Source organism: Malaclemys terrapin, chromosome 3 (genome assembly GCF_027887155.1).
Source record: "Malaclemys terrapin pileata isolate rMalTer1 chromosome 3, rMalTer1.hap1, whole genome shotgun sequence".
NCBI lineage: Eukaryota > Metazoa > Chordata > Testudines > Emydidae > Malaclemys > Malaclemys terrapin.
In genome coordinates this window covers 140221602-140239016 of record NC_071507.1, presented here as the reverse complement: position 1 = coordinate 140239016, position 17415 = coordinate 140221602, and the positions used below count along the sequence as shown (strand labels likewise).

At 39.1% G+C, this 17415-nt stretch overlaps 2 protein-coding genes across 2 annotated transcripts in view; both read right to left on the bottom strand.

Moving 5' to 3' along the window:
• LOC128833567 (gamma-aminobutyric acid receptor subunit rho-2-like) overlaps positions 1-4831 on the bottom strand; it is a 66863-nt gene extending 62032 nt beyond the window's left edge. The window contains exon 1 of the mRNA XM_054021525.1: positions 4704-4831. Coding sequence (XP_053877500.1) covers positions 4704-4816 — 113 coding nt within the window. The 5' untranslated portion in view covers positions 4817-4831. The remainder of the gene's footprint in view (positions 1-4703) is intronic.
• Positions 4832-11765: 6934 nt separating this feature from the next.
• Positions 11766-17415, bottom strand: part of UBE2J1 (ubiquitin conjugating enzyme E2 J1) — a 62293-nt gene continuing 56643 nt past the window's right edge. The window contains exon 8 of the mRNA XM_054022159.1: positions 11766-15300. Within this exon, the coding sequence (XP_053878134.1) occupies positions 15031-15300 (270 nt within the window). The 3' untranslated portion in view covers positions 11766-15030. The remainder of the gene's footprint in view (positions 15301-17415) is intronic.

Here is a 17415-nt window from a genome sequence, read left to right as displayed (position 1 = left end):
TGATTCCCATCATGGGCAGACAGACTCACACTAGCTCAGCTCGAGCTACCATGCTAAATGTGTGGATTTTGCAGCACTGGTGGCAGCTCGGGCCAGCTGCTGGAGCCCAACTCCACCCAACCCTCTCAGTCCAAGATCAGGCAAGTAGATCAAGCTGCTGCCAGTGCCACACCATCCACGCTCTATTTTTTATGTGCTACCTCAAGCTGAGCTAGTCAGCTCCTCATACCAATCAGACCTCCCAGCTGCAACGTAGACATGCCCTTAACCAAACTCTTCACAGGTAGTCACTAATTGTGTGTTCCTCATTTTCTGGGTGGGTACACAACTTGAGACCCTGGGGTCTGATTTGAAGACGTGCTGAGCACACAGACCTGTACCTGAAGTCAATGGTGGCTGTGATCTGAACAAATAAAGAGCTGGATAATGCTAAGTACTCTTAAAAATCAGGTCCTTGGTATCTCAAATTGGGCACTTAAAATTAGTGGATACTTTTGATTTTACTTTCTGTGCCTCAGTTTCCTAACTGTAAAACGGGGATAATATCACCCCCTCAACTCACAGGGATCTTGTGAAGATAAATTCAATAATGTTTGTGAAACACTCCGATACTATAGTGACAAGCACCATATAAAAGCCCATGAGGAAATTATTAATTTTGTCTTCAGAGCAGGGTCTGAAGAGTATGCAATAAATAAGACCTAATGCCACACTGTGACGTTATTGATATAATCTGGGACCATATAGATCATTGTTGCAACCAAGGTCCTGTAGTGGCACCCAAATCTTGTATAAAGGGGGTCAAATGGGGTGTCTAGGACAAGGTTATGGTTTACTGGTTATGATTATGCTGTCTATATGTGTGTATCAGTTTTGTGGTCGAAGTTATGAATATTGGCTCTGTACTGTCAGTATGGCAAACTTATGCTATGCTTCTGGGTGACATCCCAGACAAGCTGAGATTAGCTCTGCCTAGCCTGCTTGATGGCCCATTAAGGACCATCAGCTATACAATGGACCCATTGAGAAAAGGCAGATACGCCTTGTAACTCAGCAAAGTATGCAGGGACTGGCCCATGGACTCCAGACTCCATTTTGCTGTAATTTTCCACGGTAAGAACAAAGGTGTTCTTACACCTGGAAAAAACTATATAAGGCTGATGCCTCATCTCCATCTGGTCTTCAATCCTGCTTCATACCTCTGGAGGAACTTTGCTACAAGCTGGAGCTTTGAACAAAGGACTGAATGACCCATCCCAGCGGGGGATGTATTCCAGAGACTTGATTTGAACCTGCAGTTTATTCCATCGCTGCTGCAAGCCTGAACCAAGAACTTTGCCATTACTGTATGTAATTGATTCCATTTAACCAATTCTAACTCTCATCTCTATCTTTTTCCTTTTATGAATAAACCTTTAGATTTTAGATTCTAAAGGATTGGCAACAGCGTGATTTGTGGGTAAGATCTAACTTGTATATTGACCTGGGTCTGGGGCTTGGTCCTTTGGGATCAGGAGAACCTTTTTTCTTTTACTGGGGTATTGGTTTTCATAACCATTTGTCCCCATAACGAGTGGCACTGGTGGTAATACTGGGAAACTGGGGTGTCTAAGGAGATTGCTTGTGAGACTTGCGGTTAGCCAGGGGGTGAGACCGAAGTCCTCCTAGTCTGGCTGGTTTGGTTTGCCTTAGAGGTGGAAGAAACCCCAGCCTTGGGCTGTAACTGCCCTGTTTGAGCAATTTGTCCTGAGTTGGCACTCTCAGTTGGGTTCCGCCAGATCCGCATTGTCACACACACGTTGAACAATGATGAAAAATATTGATCTCAGTCCATTCTGTGAACTGAATGAGGCAGAGGGCTTGTGAAAAAAAATAGCTTGTAATCATGTAATTAAAGACTATCATAATGCATACTCACAAGGGAGATAGCAACTGTGAAAAAATGGGACAGGGGGTGGGGAATAATAGGCACTTACATAAGAAAAAGTCCCCAAAAAATGGGACTGTCCCTTTAAAAATGGGGCGGATGGTCACCCTATTAATTCAGGAATTTTCCAGCTTTTGAGTGCTTGACTTTGCAACTCTAATAATATTGGTTTAATATTCTTTTAAAATAGCTGTGTTTGGTGTCATGTAATTAAAATGATAGAAGAAGCTATGTACATAGAACATAGGACAAGGAGCCAAGGGGCGAGCTTCTATTCTTGGCTTTGCCACTGCTCTGCTGTTTTGCTTTAGCCAAATCACTTAATCGCTTTGTGTCTCAGTTTACCCATCTTTAATATTCATTATTCTGGGAACTAAGGGGGTCACGTAATACTAAACAAAGTTCTTTGAGATCCTTGAATATAACACTCTAAAAAGTCATCAAACCACAAGTTATGGAGCCGAAAGATTTTTGGGTTAATAGAGCCAAAACCAAAGGCCTTTGAAGTCATGTAAAGACTCCCATTAACGTACATGGCTTTTTAGTATGCACATATACTACACTGACCGGCACCTTATCTAAGATGGAAAATGGAAAAACTTTTAAATATAGACTCCAATAGTTGAAAACATTTTTCTTGCCTAATGTATTTATAGAAAAAGAAGCAACAGAAATACAAAGCAGAATGCATGAGGCAGGTACAAAAATAAAAAAAATAAACGACCCATTTATTTTTGTTTCTCTCTATAAGAAATGGCAATCTGACATTGAAACTGGGTTTCATTTGACTGCAGGCAAAAAAGTCCAGCACCATGCAATTTTCAGCACAGGTTTGGTTTTAGCACAAGACAACCAGAGTTTTGCAGTACAAAATAATCAGGAATATTTAAGTTACTGTTACTATTTAACTCTGTATAAAATGTTTTTAACAGTGAGCACTACAGAAATGTCAATAAATAAAAAGAAATGTGATTCTCATTTTCAGGTTTCTAAATAAACTTCATTTTACATACATTTAAATGAATGCATTAAGAAAGTTTATATGGATAAATCACAAGGATATAGTGGTCTATGCTAAGTAGTATACAAATATAGTTTTGGTGGTTATTTAACATCTGTGGAGAAAGACATAAAAACTGTTCCTTATACTTTTGAAATATAATGATTTATCCTTTCATTGGCTAACACATTGTTTGTTATACATCATTAATTCACAGTAAACCGAGTAATATCTATCGTCCTCTACAGTGCATAATCCATGTATTTAAGAAAAAAGTTTGACTATTTCTTGAATTCTCTACTATTACAACTTGGCAAAAGTCAGTGGGGGTAGGTAATAGTTTATTTTAATAAATGTCAAGAATAATTGCGAAGAGAGAAACCTTCCAATAACAACTTATTAACCAAGAGAGTGGCAGTACTTTTTAAAAGAGAAATATTCAGACTGTAAAAATGTGTATTAGCAGTTTATGCTGCTTTGTAACTTTTCAAGGTAGAGTTCAACCATATAGGAAAGAATCCCACGCAAGTACTAATGGTGAATCATTAGATTTCGCAAACAAATATTCTGAAAGAAAGCCCAGCATGCTTCAGATTTACATTCAGTAAGGACTAGATTCTTTTGAAGTCAGTGGCAAAGCATTCCTTTTGGTGTTAATGGTTTAGCATCAGGCCCTAGATGTCTAAATTAGAGAATAAATTTTGGCACTAAAAACATGTGCTTGCATAGTCTGCATTAAATACCAATAGTAATATTAGACAATACTAGCCTCTCTGCTTCTTTCATAATACATTTGCTGCAAAATGTCTACTGAATCTCAGCACTTTCTGTAGATAAAAAGGTATGTTCACAGTGCCATGCCAAACAATACAAAATGAATAAAAAGATGACTGTGTACAGTCAGAGTGATTCCATTTAATAAGATGGATTAACCCAACTTTATTTTCAAGCTCTTAACCTAGCAAACAATCGTCTAAGATATAATTGTCACTGGATGACATAACTCTATACAAAAAGGGAGAATATTCTCTGGACTGCTTGGCAGGTTTGGAAGCTTATCTTTTCTAATGTAAATCTCTCCTCACCCCCAGTCTCAGTAATATTAAATCTAACAAAACTTCACTAAGACCTTTACCTCTTTGGTGCACACTTGCCTGATTAATACTATAAAAAGTTATATTAAAGTTCCGACATAATTTTCCAAAATGTATGTGCAGAATAACTTTACAAAGCTGATAGAGTATATACTCTCTTGCAGTAAGAATACCATGCACACTAACTAAAACCCCACAAGTTCTCATGAGAAAATGAAATGCATTTTCAGGTGGATTTGCATAATAGAGATGTTTAAATAAACAACCACAGGAAAATAGAAGGCACTTTGAAAGATTCATTTCAAATAAAGCCTTGTGTTATTGCTGGGAGGATATTTAAAACTGAATTGGCTGAACCCTTGTTCTACATCTCCTTCAATTCTTACTGTATCTACAGTATTGTGTGTGCATGTCTGAGACTGTGTTCACTAAAATACAATCAATGGCCAGGTTACCAATGACAGCTGCTAGAAACATGACCAATTACAGTTAAATCTGAAGATAGCAGTAAAGATTGTATAAGGTTATTCAGAAGACATAGAAGCTAGTCACATATACAATTAAAATAGGCAAATTTTATGTACACATCTAACTGAACTGACTGTATACATCTATACAGTATTACTTTCACTAGCGTATATGTAGTGAGAGCAAGAGAGTTATATATTTTAAGGTTCCTTACCTTGCCTTCTGCACCTCCAGCTGACCTGTCCACCTCCTCCTCCTGTGCTTTCTGCTCTCCACAAGAAGGACAAAGCAAAAGAGTAATAAAATGAGTTTTGCAAAATAAGGCATTTTATGGAAAAGAGTGATGAGACACTCTACACTCCAATAACCTCCTGCAGTACAAATCCACCCTAGTTTAAACATTGAATCAGCTATAATTCCAGGGTCGTGTGTTTATCAGAGTGATCATTGTTAAAAATACTGCTTTTCTGATTTAATAATTTAAACTGGCTTTTGCGGGCTTCTCACTCGAAGCCCATCCTTCATCACTGCGTAGTGATTGGCCATTACTCAAGAAGAAGTTTCTCCTGGCAATCAACATTTCCACTCGGTCCTAAAGGAGATATTTGCCAAAAGTCATTATATAAAAAGACTGCAATTCCACATGCCAGCTTTTTGTTCAAGCCGCTAATCTCAGAACTGTACTATCCTTCTGTCAGACTGTATAAAACCATGCTGTCTCTTTTCATTAGGGATCCCAGATTTTTTATCACTATAATACGCATTTTTAACAAGGTGGTGCCAATATGTTTTGTGTTTAAGATCAGTATACTTTACATTGCTGTACATATTTTAGTATAGTTTTAGGGAATTTGATTTTTTTCTAGATCAGTTAACAGTCAGTCAACTGTGTAGTATAATTTGTACCAGCATGCTGTTTCTGTGATGTCAAATTTTTTTTAAAATCCCATAATTCTTCCAAAAGAATTTTTCCCCCCATAGGTTAACAGCATTAAAGTGGTTATTTATTTTGAATATTAGGATTTCTCTAATAATTAAATTGTTAAAAATTAAAATTAAATAAAATATTGTTGGATTTTAGGACACTCAGTAACTAAATCTTCTATGGTTCCAATCCTGCAAATATGAAAGTATGCAAGAAACTTTGTACATGTGAGTAGTCACTACTCATGTGAGTAGTGGGTTGTGGGACTGAGACCTTAATCTGTTAAAAAGCTTTGAGATTAGCATGAAAAGACATTACAGCAGCTGCTTTTTATCACAAGGAAGAGGATGTTTTCAGGTGTCATTCTGAAGTTTGTTTATTTACTAAACAGTAAAGACAGGGGAATTCAATATTATACCTTGTCTTGACAGATGAAGAGGAAAGAATCACAGAACTAAAAATTAATAGTAATTTAGGTGCAAGTGAACGTGAACATTTATAATGTACCAAGAGAATAAAACCCAGACCAGCATGGTGGGTGTGTGTTGTATTATAGCCCTGTGTATTAAAAAAAATCAACCTGGTTTAGTGGGGAAATGAAGGCAACCATAAAAAATATGTATATATCAAAAGAAAGAAAGGAAAAGTTGATAGTAATAAATATAAATCAGAAACTAGGAATTATAGAAAATTGATAAGGGAAGCAAAGGGACAAGGAGAAATGTATAGCCAGCAGAGTTTGGTTTTTGTTTGTTTGTTTGTTTGTTTTTGCTTTTGTTTTAAGTATATTAGGAACAAAAAAAATCCTAACAATGATATTGGACCATTACTAGATGGAAATGACAGAATTGTCAATAATAATGCAGAAAAGGTAGAAGTGTTCAATAAATATTTCTGTCCTGTATTTGGGGAAAAACGGATGATGTAATCATATTTTATGGTAACACTCTCTCCATTCCACTGGTGTCTCAGGAGGATGTTAAACAGTAGCGATTAATATTAAATATTTTTAAATGAAGAATTCCAGATAACTTGCAACCACGTTTTTTTAAAAAAGCTGGCTAAGGAGCAAGATAATTCTGGGCAAAATAATGGAATAGCTGATTCAGGACTCAATTAATAAAGGAGGGTAATATAATTAATGCCAATAAATACGGATTTATGGAAAGTAAATACTGTCAAACTATCATTCTTGATGAGATTACAAATTTGATTGATAGAGGTAATAATGATGATGTAATATATCTACACTTCTGTAAGATGTTTGAGTTGATACCACATGACATTTTGATTAAAAAACTAGAATTAGCACGGCACACGTTAAATGGATTAAAAGCTGGCTAACTGACAGGTCTCAAAAAAAAGTTAACAGGAATTATCTTTGAACAGGTGTGTTTCTAGTGAGATTCCGCAGAGATTGGATTTTTTCATACACTATTGAACATTTTTTATTAATGACCTAAAAGAAAACAAAATTATCACTAATACAGTTTGCTGATGACACAAAAATGGGGGAGTGGTACATAATGAAGAGGACAGGTCATTGATACAGTGTGATCCAGATCACTTGGTAAACTAGGTGCAAGCAAAAATGTGGTGGGTGCATGTAAATGCATACATCTAGGAACAAAGAATGGGGACTCTATCTTGAGAAGTTGCGACTCTGAAAAAGATTTGGGGGCTCTGGGGGCTAGTCAGCCAAAGATGAGCTCCCAGTGTGATGCTGTGGACAAAAGGCCTAATGCAATCCTTGCAGGTATAAACAAGGGAATCTAGAGTAGAGAGGTTGTTTTACTCATATTTGACACTGATGCAACTGCTGCTGGAATACCGTGTTAAGTTCTGGTGTCCACAATTTAAGAAGGATGTTGATAAACTGGAGAGGGTACAGAAAAGAGCCACAAGAATGATTAAAGGATTAGAAAACATGTCTTATAGTGATAGATTCAAAGAGCTCAATTTATTTAGCATAAGAAAGAGAAGTTTAAGGGGAGCCTTGATTACAGTTTATAAGCATCTACCCGGCGAACAAATATTTATTAATGGTTGTCACGCTGCCTGGTATAGGTCACAGCTGAGAGTGCCAAATTCAGGACAGACTGTAAAAAACAGGGCAGACACACTCCAAAACTGGTGGCTTATTCCATCATAATATTTCACCAAGCTAGTAACAAAAGTGAGCTCGTATCATTGTACTAGTTCACAGAGAGACAAATAACAGTCCCCTAGGCACTCCAGCCCCTGGTTACCACCCAGACAACTGGACTTAGTGATGAAAGATTCTTAAAACCAAAATTCATCACACGTTAGGTTCTTCCAATCCCAAAGGATCAGACATTCACCCCCAGGTCAACATGTACTTTCAGGATCTCACCAAATACCACGTTGCAGCCAATCTTTAGTAAACTAACTAAAGATTTATTTTAAAAGAAAGAAAAGAAAGTTATTAAATGGTTTAAGGAATCATATACTTTACAACTGATTTCAGAGTCTGTGGATCAGGAAAACAGCAGTGATGGTAATTCTGCTACCTTGAAATATGTCTCTCTGGATCGCCCAAAAAGATTGGTGGCAGGGCCGGCTCCAGGCACCAGCTGAGCAAGCAGGTGCTTGGGGCGGCCAAGGGGAAGGGGCGGCACGTCAGGCTCTTCGGTGGCAATTCGGCGGAGGGTCCCTGTCCCTCTCAGAGGGAAGGACCTGCCACCAAATTGCCGCCGAAGAAGAAAGCGGCGTGGTGGAGCTTTTTTTTTTTTTCCCTCTTCACCGCTTGGGGCGGCAAAAACCCTGGAGCCGGCCCTGATTGGTGGTCATCAGTCCTTCGTTCAAAGCTTCCTTCTTGTTCGAAAATCACAGTCCAGTGAAATGGTGCAGGATTGAAGACAAAGAGCATTGTCCCAGTCTGCAATTTATACCCACAGCACATGTGCATGGAAAGTTATTGGCACAAACAGTAGTCCTGGGTCATGTGTGTCTTGCTGAGTCATTCATTGCCTACATGTGCCTGAAGAAGAGACCTTGGGAGGGGTCCCTGGAAGAGCTGATTGTCCTTAATGGGCCATCAAGCAGGCTGGCTAGCCTTAATGTAAATCTGTCTTGGAGGTGTTACCCAGAAACACAACAGCTTTGAGATACAAACCTAGAGCAGTTTCATAACTTCATATACGAAGACACATGCATATAAACAGGATAATCGTACATAGCAGACAACTTTTCGGATAATACATTAAATGACATACTTTGCATAAGATTTATCACAATTGTGCATCAGTGGTTTAGTGTAAACATGGTCACCTTCCATGGTCACACCCCCAATGCAAAATTGATGTAGAAGAGCATGTCCCAGACACTGCTGGGTGCATCTTAGGAGTTCCCCATTCTCAACAATGCATCTGCCATTACATTTCCTTTGCCTTTAATATAAATTATGTTCATTTCATATTCCTGTAAGGCTGCACTCCAACAAAGCAACCTGGAATTGGTTCCCTTAGCTCTCTGCAACCATATGAGAGGTGCATGGTTGCTTAATACGTTGAACCTTCTGTTGTACAAATAGGGTTTAAATTGCTTAACAGCCCACACAATTGCAGAACATTCCTTTTCAATAGTTGCATAATTTTGTTCACTGGTGTCAGTTTCTTGTTTACACATGAATTGGGGTGTCTCCTATCACCTTCTCCTTTTTGCATTAGCACTGCTCCAAATCCAATATTGGAAGCATTAGTGCATAGCAGAAATGGTTTCTCAAAATCAGGGCTGGCTAAGACAAGTTCTTTAGATAAGGCTTCTTTTATGCTCTGGAAGTCCTTTTCCCAGGCCTCCATCCACACCACTTTGTCAGGCTTCCCTTTCTTTATAAGGTCTGTTATGGGAGCAACAATATCAGTGAACCCCTTTAAAAATAATAAAGGATTGGACCTGCTTCTTTGTTGTAGGCGCAGGCCAGCTTTTAATAGGCTCAGGGCAAACCAGCGCACTGTGCACTGTGTCCCAGGTATGATACCTTTGAGGCTTGCATTTAGAAACTTTGTCAGGTTAGCCTCTCTAAGCCTATGTAACAATTCCCACATGGTTTATGTGATCTTGCCAGGAACTGCTGAAAATGGCTAGCTAGTCCCTGTAGGACTTCATCTATAAACCTCATGAATGTGGCTCCTGAATCCTGCAATCCAAATAGTGAGCCAGCATCCCAAACCTCCTCCTGCACCCCAACCCCCAGCCCTTAGCCCGCTCCTGAGCCAGCACCCTGTACCTCTTCTGCACCCTGAGCCTTCTCCTGCACCCCAAGCTCCGGGGGGGGGGGTGGGGGGGGAGGGTGGAGTGACCGGGGGGGGCTTTGGTGAAGAGGTGGGGCAGATCCTGGGCTGCCCTTAGATTCAAAAAGTTAATTTTGGGCATAAAAAGGTTGGAGACCACTGCTCTAGCCTGTTCACAATTTCCCTCACTGACATCATGCAGGGAACCTGCATCAGAACCATTCTTTTCCTGTGACCTGGTCACAATATTCCCTGATTAAACATAGTTGAAATATCACCACCAATCAAGACATCAGCAGGTAATAAATATAACACCAACCACCATATCATCTTCAAAAAATTTCCACTCAAGGGGATTCTGGCCAAAAGCACTTTTACAGAAAGCACAGAAAAAGCCAGTATGTTCACACTCTTATCTGGAAACAAATCTCCCTCTTGGACCAATTCCCTTTTACCTAAGGTAATATCAGAGGCTGAATCTCACTATCAAGTACACACAATTCCATTGACCTTTGCATTCTTTATGAATTCCTCACTAGCCCTCCACATCTAAGTCCTAATATAATTTGTGAGGTCGGATGCTTTCCTCTTCCACCACCTATTCTGGAATTAAAGTGGCAGCATTAACACCTGCAAGGTTAGCATTTGACTCACGGTGCAATGCTGGAGCTTATGAGAGTAGCATTTGTAAACAAAGTGACAGCATTAGAATTTATTGTGGTGTTTTTTGGTGCAGGTTGTGGAGTGTTTTTAAGCTTTGGGCAATTTGATTTTATATGGCATGGGGTTGCACATTGATTGTTTCCCCTTCAGGTGAGAGGATTTATGTTCCAGGCTCCCATGAGCTGTTCTAATAAAGTTGGGGTTAGGTTTACTGGGGTGTACAGGGATTACCTTTCTCCTGGGGTTTACACCCTTCACAAGCTCGGTTTTCTATAAATTCATTAGTGATATCTGCTGCCTGTAAGACTGAGGCTATGTCTACACTACAGACCTTACTGCAGCACAGCTGTACCGCTGTAAGGTCTCCGCGTAACAGCAATATGCGGATGGGAGACTCCCAGAGGCATAATTAAACCACACCCCCAATGAGCGGCAGTAGCCATGTTGGCAGGAGATGTCCCCCACTGATATAGCGCTGTCCACACTGGCATTTTTTGTCAGTGAGTCTTTATGAATTGGGCAGAGTTTATGTCAGTCTCTCTTATTGAGAGAAGATGGAATTTCAGGCTGTGGCTGCTGTTCCTTCTGCCTGTCTAGGACTCAGAGCTGCAGTTCATGAGCATCTCTCTCAGTCTCCAGCTGTTCCATTCACATTCCGTGAGCTTCCTTTTCAATTTCAGCCTCTGCTCAGTGTCTCTGGGACACTCTCTCGTCTGCATCCTCAGCCTTCTTCTTCATTCTAAATTCTGGCATTTCTTCTTCATGCTTTTACTGGTGCCAGCGTTTGCATTCTTTTGTTCCTATTCTGAGCAAATTGGTCATCTCCTGATCTGAGATATTCCCTGTAAGGTCCATTTTCTTATCTTCACATCATTTTTTAGTTCTTTTGTGTTCATAAAAAATTGTGAGGATAATGGACCTTACATTGTGTTCATAGCTTCATAGGCTCGTGACTCACTCATGGTCACTAATCTTTAACCCTTAAAACTCTCAATATTAAATTTAAGTCTTACATAGGGTGGGGTTCTGAGCCAAAGCCCAATTGACACCTGTGATGATGTGTATCCTGCCCAAGACTTCGCCAAATGTGACTTTGCCCGTTATGGGTCACAGCTGAGAATGACAAATTCAGGACAGACTGTAAGAAACAGGGCAGAAATACCCCAAAACTGGTGGTTTATTCTATCATAAGATTTCACCAAGCCAGTAACAAAAGTGAACTCTTGTATCACGCACTAGTTCACAGAGAGCCAAACAACAGTACCCTAGGCACTCCAACCCCCAATCACCAACCAGACAACTGGACTTGGTGATGAAAGGTTCTTAACACCAAAATTCACCACGTTCAGTTCTTCCAATCCCAAAGGATCAGACACTCACCCCCAGGTCAACATGTACTTTCAGGATCTCATCAAATACCACACTGCAGCCAATCTTTAGTAAACTAATTAAAGATTTATTTTTAAAAAAAGAAAAGAAGGGAGTTATTAAATGGTTTAAGGAATCATATACATTACAATTGATTTCCAAGTCTGTAGAGGTCAGGATGATAGTAGTGATGGTAATTCTGCTACCTTGCAATGTGTCTCTCTGGATCACCCAAAAAGATTGGGGGTCATCAGTCCTTTGTTCAAAGCTCCCCTCGTTAGAAAAATCACAATCCAGAGAAATGGAGAAGGACTGAAGACAAAGAATGTTGTCACAGTCTGCAATTTACACTCACAGCACATGTGAATGGAAAGTTACTGGCACAAATATGGAGTCCTGGGTCACATGTTCCTTGCTGAGTCATGAGGCATTCATTGCCTACATGTGCCTGAAGAGACCTTGGGAGGGGTCCCTGGAAGAGCTGATTGTCCTTAATGGGCCATCAAGCAGGCTGGCTAGCCTTGGTGTAAGTCTGTCTTGGGGCGTGGAGGGGTTTACTCAGAAACACAACAGGTTTGAGATACAAATACAGAGCAAAGCTTCATAACTTCATATACAGTGATGGTATATGGCATTTGGCATTTAAACAGGACAATCATACTTAGACTATAACTTTTCCGATGATATGTTACACGACATACACAATTGTGATAAATATTATACAAAGTAACAGTGGTGATACATCAGTGATGATACATTACCATAAACATGGTCACCTTTCTTTTATACAGTATCACAATGGGCTCTTCAAACTAGCAGAGAAAGGTCTAATGCTAGCCAATGTCTGGAAGTTGAAGCTTGAGAAATTCAACTGGAAATAAAACAGTAAGAATAAGTAACTATTGGAACAACTTACCAAGGATCGTGGTGGAATCTCCATCACTGACAATTTTTAAATGAAGCTTGAATGTTTTTTCTAAAAGATATGCTCAAGGAATTATTTTAGGAAGTTCTATGGCCTGTGTTATATAGCAGGTCAGACCAGATGATCTCAATGGTTTCTTCTGGAATTAGAATCTATGAAAAAAAGAGCGCAAACCTGCCCCTATCTTTGGGTACAGAGGGCTTTGTGCAACAGCCTTACTTAGTTTCTGCTGCAAAAGGGCAAGAGCAGAATTTGGTTGATGGATGTATCCCTGAGAATTTGCTGGGTTTGAAGGTGGGCCTCAGGGCCTGTTCTGCAAGGTGACAGCAAATCTCTCAGAGGAACAATCAGGAAGAAACTCTGCAAGGATATCCATCCTACTGAAGGTTTTTTCTTCAGAGCCCTCTCGTAAGGGAAAGGATAATCTGGGCCCAGGCTTGCAAATGTGAACACGTGCATTCAAACAATGCACCAACTAGGAAAAAACAACTTTTTATTTCAGGAATACGGGGTCTATAGATTTTAAATATATTCCTACCAAAACTAATATACTTATTGCAGAAAAATACTTTTACTCATTTCACCACAGGAAACCGGATTGTCCTCCTTCCAGATTTGAAGACAATGCAAGATTTAAATAACTGCTGATCTATCTAGATATGCTATATACTTTTATTGTAAATGTTTAATTAAACTAAGATGCTTTGATGTATATACATCCTGTTTGCATGTATAGCAGAGCAGCACTAATTCACAATAACCACTGGGAATCCATTTCTGAATTTTGCAAGTTAGCAAGTGAATAAATTAAACACACACACACACACCAGGACACTACATAAAAGATGTAATTTATCCATTAATTTTCACTTATTTATAATGCTTCGGAGTACATTAGCATGTAGAATATTTTGTAATGTTAATATGAGAGCTGACTACAGCATTCTTATCTTTGCTAAGAAATAGGGTGGGACAGTCTGGCTTTAGTGAGAACTATCATAGTTGCCACTAGTAAAGTGAAAATTACTGAAGTTCTGTTGGGTCTTAAATGAGCAATGGTAGATTGTCTTGATTATCAATACAGTCAGATAATGGGGAAATGATTATCCCATTGAACTTGTTCTTTATGGCTAAATGAATTCAAGATCAGCCCAGAGGGCTTCTATCTAGGGTTGCCAACTGTGGTTGGATGTATTCCTGGAGGCATCATCACATGACATAATCTTTAATTAAAGATTAATCTTTAATTCCTGGAGACTCCAGGACAATCCTGGAGGATTGGCAACCCTACCCCATCTGAAGTGCCAGCACCTACAATGAATAAATGGTGATATACACATGAATGCTGTAATCTTAATATGCTGGAAAGGTATTTATAAACTTTTAAATTTTCTTGAAGTATTGCAATGAGGCGCAAGAAAAATAATTGTGCAAATGAGTCTTGAATTGAGATAATTCATTAGAGCCAAGGGTTTCATGAAAGCTTCCCTCAAGCTTGCACATGCCTAGCAGTGTTTCAGCATGAAAATTTTTAGATTTTTTTTTTTTTTTTTTTTTTTAGGAAATAACAGCACATATGAAACGTTCAATGTAATGCATTATGTATATTTCTGGAATAATTAAAAGACAATAGCTCTGGGTAAATAATTATATTACATATTTATAACTATCGCAATAATAGACATTTTATATAATCTTCAAATTTAAAAAAGCAAGATATACAATTGAGAGTATTAGAAGACGACATTCAAATCTTGCAAAAGATTATCCAATCTAACTTTCAAAAAAATTTAGAAACAAAAAACAAAAATAAAGCAAACTATTTTCTGGCCCCTTTTTTCCCCCCCCACAGAGAGCACAGTCTCAGAACCAACATTTCATGCATTTTTCTAGAATTGTCTTATTGTAAATAAAAGTGGTTACAAAATATTATCCCCCTCTGAATTAAGAGCACACGCAACGCATAGACACTGCGTTTCATTTTTAAAAGTCCTTCTCCAACGTAAATTTTTATACTCACTCAGATATGGGTGAATATCTGCACCCATGTTCCACAGAGAAAAAGTGTTAAACCTCTCTCTTTTTTAATTGCCTCCTTTTATCAATAAATAAGGTAGCCACAAATGATATTTTCTTTCCCCCACCCTTTACATATTATGCTCACATTCAACCAAATTGTTTCTCCAAGTATCTCGTGAGTGTTCATGGATCATTAACAGTTGTTAGTATTCATAGAAATGTCAACATTTGTCATCCTTACAAAGCAATGTACCTAAAGGTATATTAACATTCGTAAGGACTTAAAAGAGTAAATAAAAAAGTAATCTTCTGTAAACAGTTCTCATGTCATACCCAATACAGAATATTTAATGAAGCATTCAAGTCACTGCTTAAGACAGAGACAATCTTATAACTCAAATATATAGTCATTGGCCAGATATACCCGTCGGAATATAAGAGCTGCCAATGCTAAAGTCAGAAGGACAATCAGAACAGTTGATCCAGTGTGGCTTGTGTTGACTCTTGGTTGCTGCACCTGATTAAAGTTAGTTGAAGATGGTACTCTTCTCTGACTCTGCTGCTGGGCACGGCGCTGGCGAGGGCTCATGGAGGTATTATTAGATATAGGCTGAGTATGCTCTTGATTAGGTGGTGTGGAGTTATTCTGAGTTTCAGACTAAAAAGAAAAAAGTGAATATTGTTTTTAAACCGAGACAGTCCGTGCATCAGCAATGTACATACCTCTACATTTAAGAGCAAAGCCTACTCTTCCAATATAATGTTATTATCTGAAAGTCAGCTACAGGTGATCGCCTCTTTATGGTATAGTTTCAACCAACTTCTGTTATAGAGCACTGTTCCAAACCCTATGGCTCTCTAGCCAAACATTCAGAATAGACATCCTTCTACACACCTCCCAGCCTTGTTCTCCCAACCACTATCATCCCAACTACATAAGGTACAGACAATCACCACTCCTGCCTATCATATGCTATTGCTCCCACTGTTTGTCTCTGGATATGGTAAAGAGGCATTAATGTAGAAATTATCTGCATTAAACTATGCACATCAACAATTTGCCTGTCAACTTAGTACCTTGCCTCAGGAAGTATGTACCACAGGACCTAACTACATAATTCAATTCCTTGCTATGTTGCACCATCCACTATTTTTATGCAGTTTCTGGACTTTTGCTCATTCCCTTGCTGCACAGAAGGAGCACAGAGGTATTTGTCATTTAGATAATTTGATTCCCCATGCGTCTGACGAAGTGGGTATTCACCCACAAAAGCTTATGCTCCAATACATCTGTTAGTCTTTAAGGTGCCACAGGACTCTTTGTTGCTTTTTACAGATCCAGACTAACACGGCTACCCCTCTGATACTTGATTCCCCATGAAATTCCAAGCCAGTGTGTGTAAGAAGCACTGTTCTACAGGTTTTAAAACTTGTGTCTAAAAAGCGGTCTCTACTCCATGGTTTTGTGTTTTCTTTGTCATAATGGCTACCTCACATTTTGGGTCCCCTTATCTCAACAATGTTTTCAAGTGAAATATTTTAAATGGTTAAATAAAATATTTTATCCTTAAACTAGTCCATAGCATCTAGGTACTTAAGCACAAATGGTTTACACTGCACAAATGGAAAACACTGCAAATTATATTGGAACTGACGTTAAAGGATGAAATTGGCCATAAAGAAAGTTATAAAAATAGTATACAAAGCGGAGCAAAATTAGGAATTTCCATGTCACAGGAAACCCCAAAATTTGCTTTCAGCCCAATTCACCAAAAAAATCTAAATGTTTGATTTTGGTTTACTGAACTAAACCAAAATGCTTTGTTTGAATGAGTTCAAATTTAAAATTTTTATTAAAGTTAATATTTAAAATGAAATATACACGAGTTAAGAGGCAAGGTACTGCACATCTGGGATCAGGCTTGGGTTATGGGGGGTTACAGGTATCGTTTGCAAGGATGAGAATATACATACATATCGCATAACCTGCATAGACCCAGATTGGGTTGCAAGGGTTTTTAAAGTGTCAGTGGATAAGAGGCCTCGGGCACACCACCCCGAATAAGGAGTCCAAGTCAGTATCGGTGTAGTGGATAAGTACATGGGTGGGGCGCATCCCTTGGTTCTTCAGGGAAGGAAGTGGGTTATTTCCCTGGTCGGCGGTCTTGGTTACTCAATGCGGTATTGACAGTGTGTATTATGCTGTAATTTTCCCCATAGTGACATGTTGGCTCTTGAGAGTTGTAATTTGGGAGCCTGATCTCTCCTGGCTGGACGACATCTTCCATAATGCACCATGCAGCTCGGTCACAGGGAAATCCACACTGCATTATGAGACACATGGTCCTCCAGGTATCCTGGCCAACAGCAGAGAATGGAGATCTGAACTACAACTCCCACAAGGAGACTTCAGTGTGCAATAAAAACTAATGATTGACAAAAGAAACACTGACATGTACTGAAAAGAAATCCTAATGTCCATGAGATATGTTGTACCCTCCTACGTAATAGGACAAAGGACTCCGGAACTCCAGAGATTCACCTTGAAGTTTCCTTTACATGACATTTCCAGCAGGGGTTTAAACGGGTACAGAACTTCAAATCCAAACAGTTCTGGCCAGCTCTCCTACCATCCTCACGTATCCTAGAGTGCCCTCACAGCCATACCGACCTTTCCCCATTATATGAGTATGGCTTCTTCAACAGCAGAGATGATTTCCACTGCAGCTACACAGCAGTAAGGACCTACTCAGGCATGCACTGAGCCTACAGG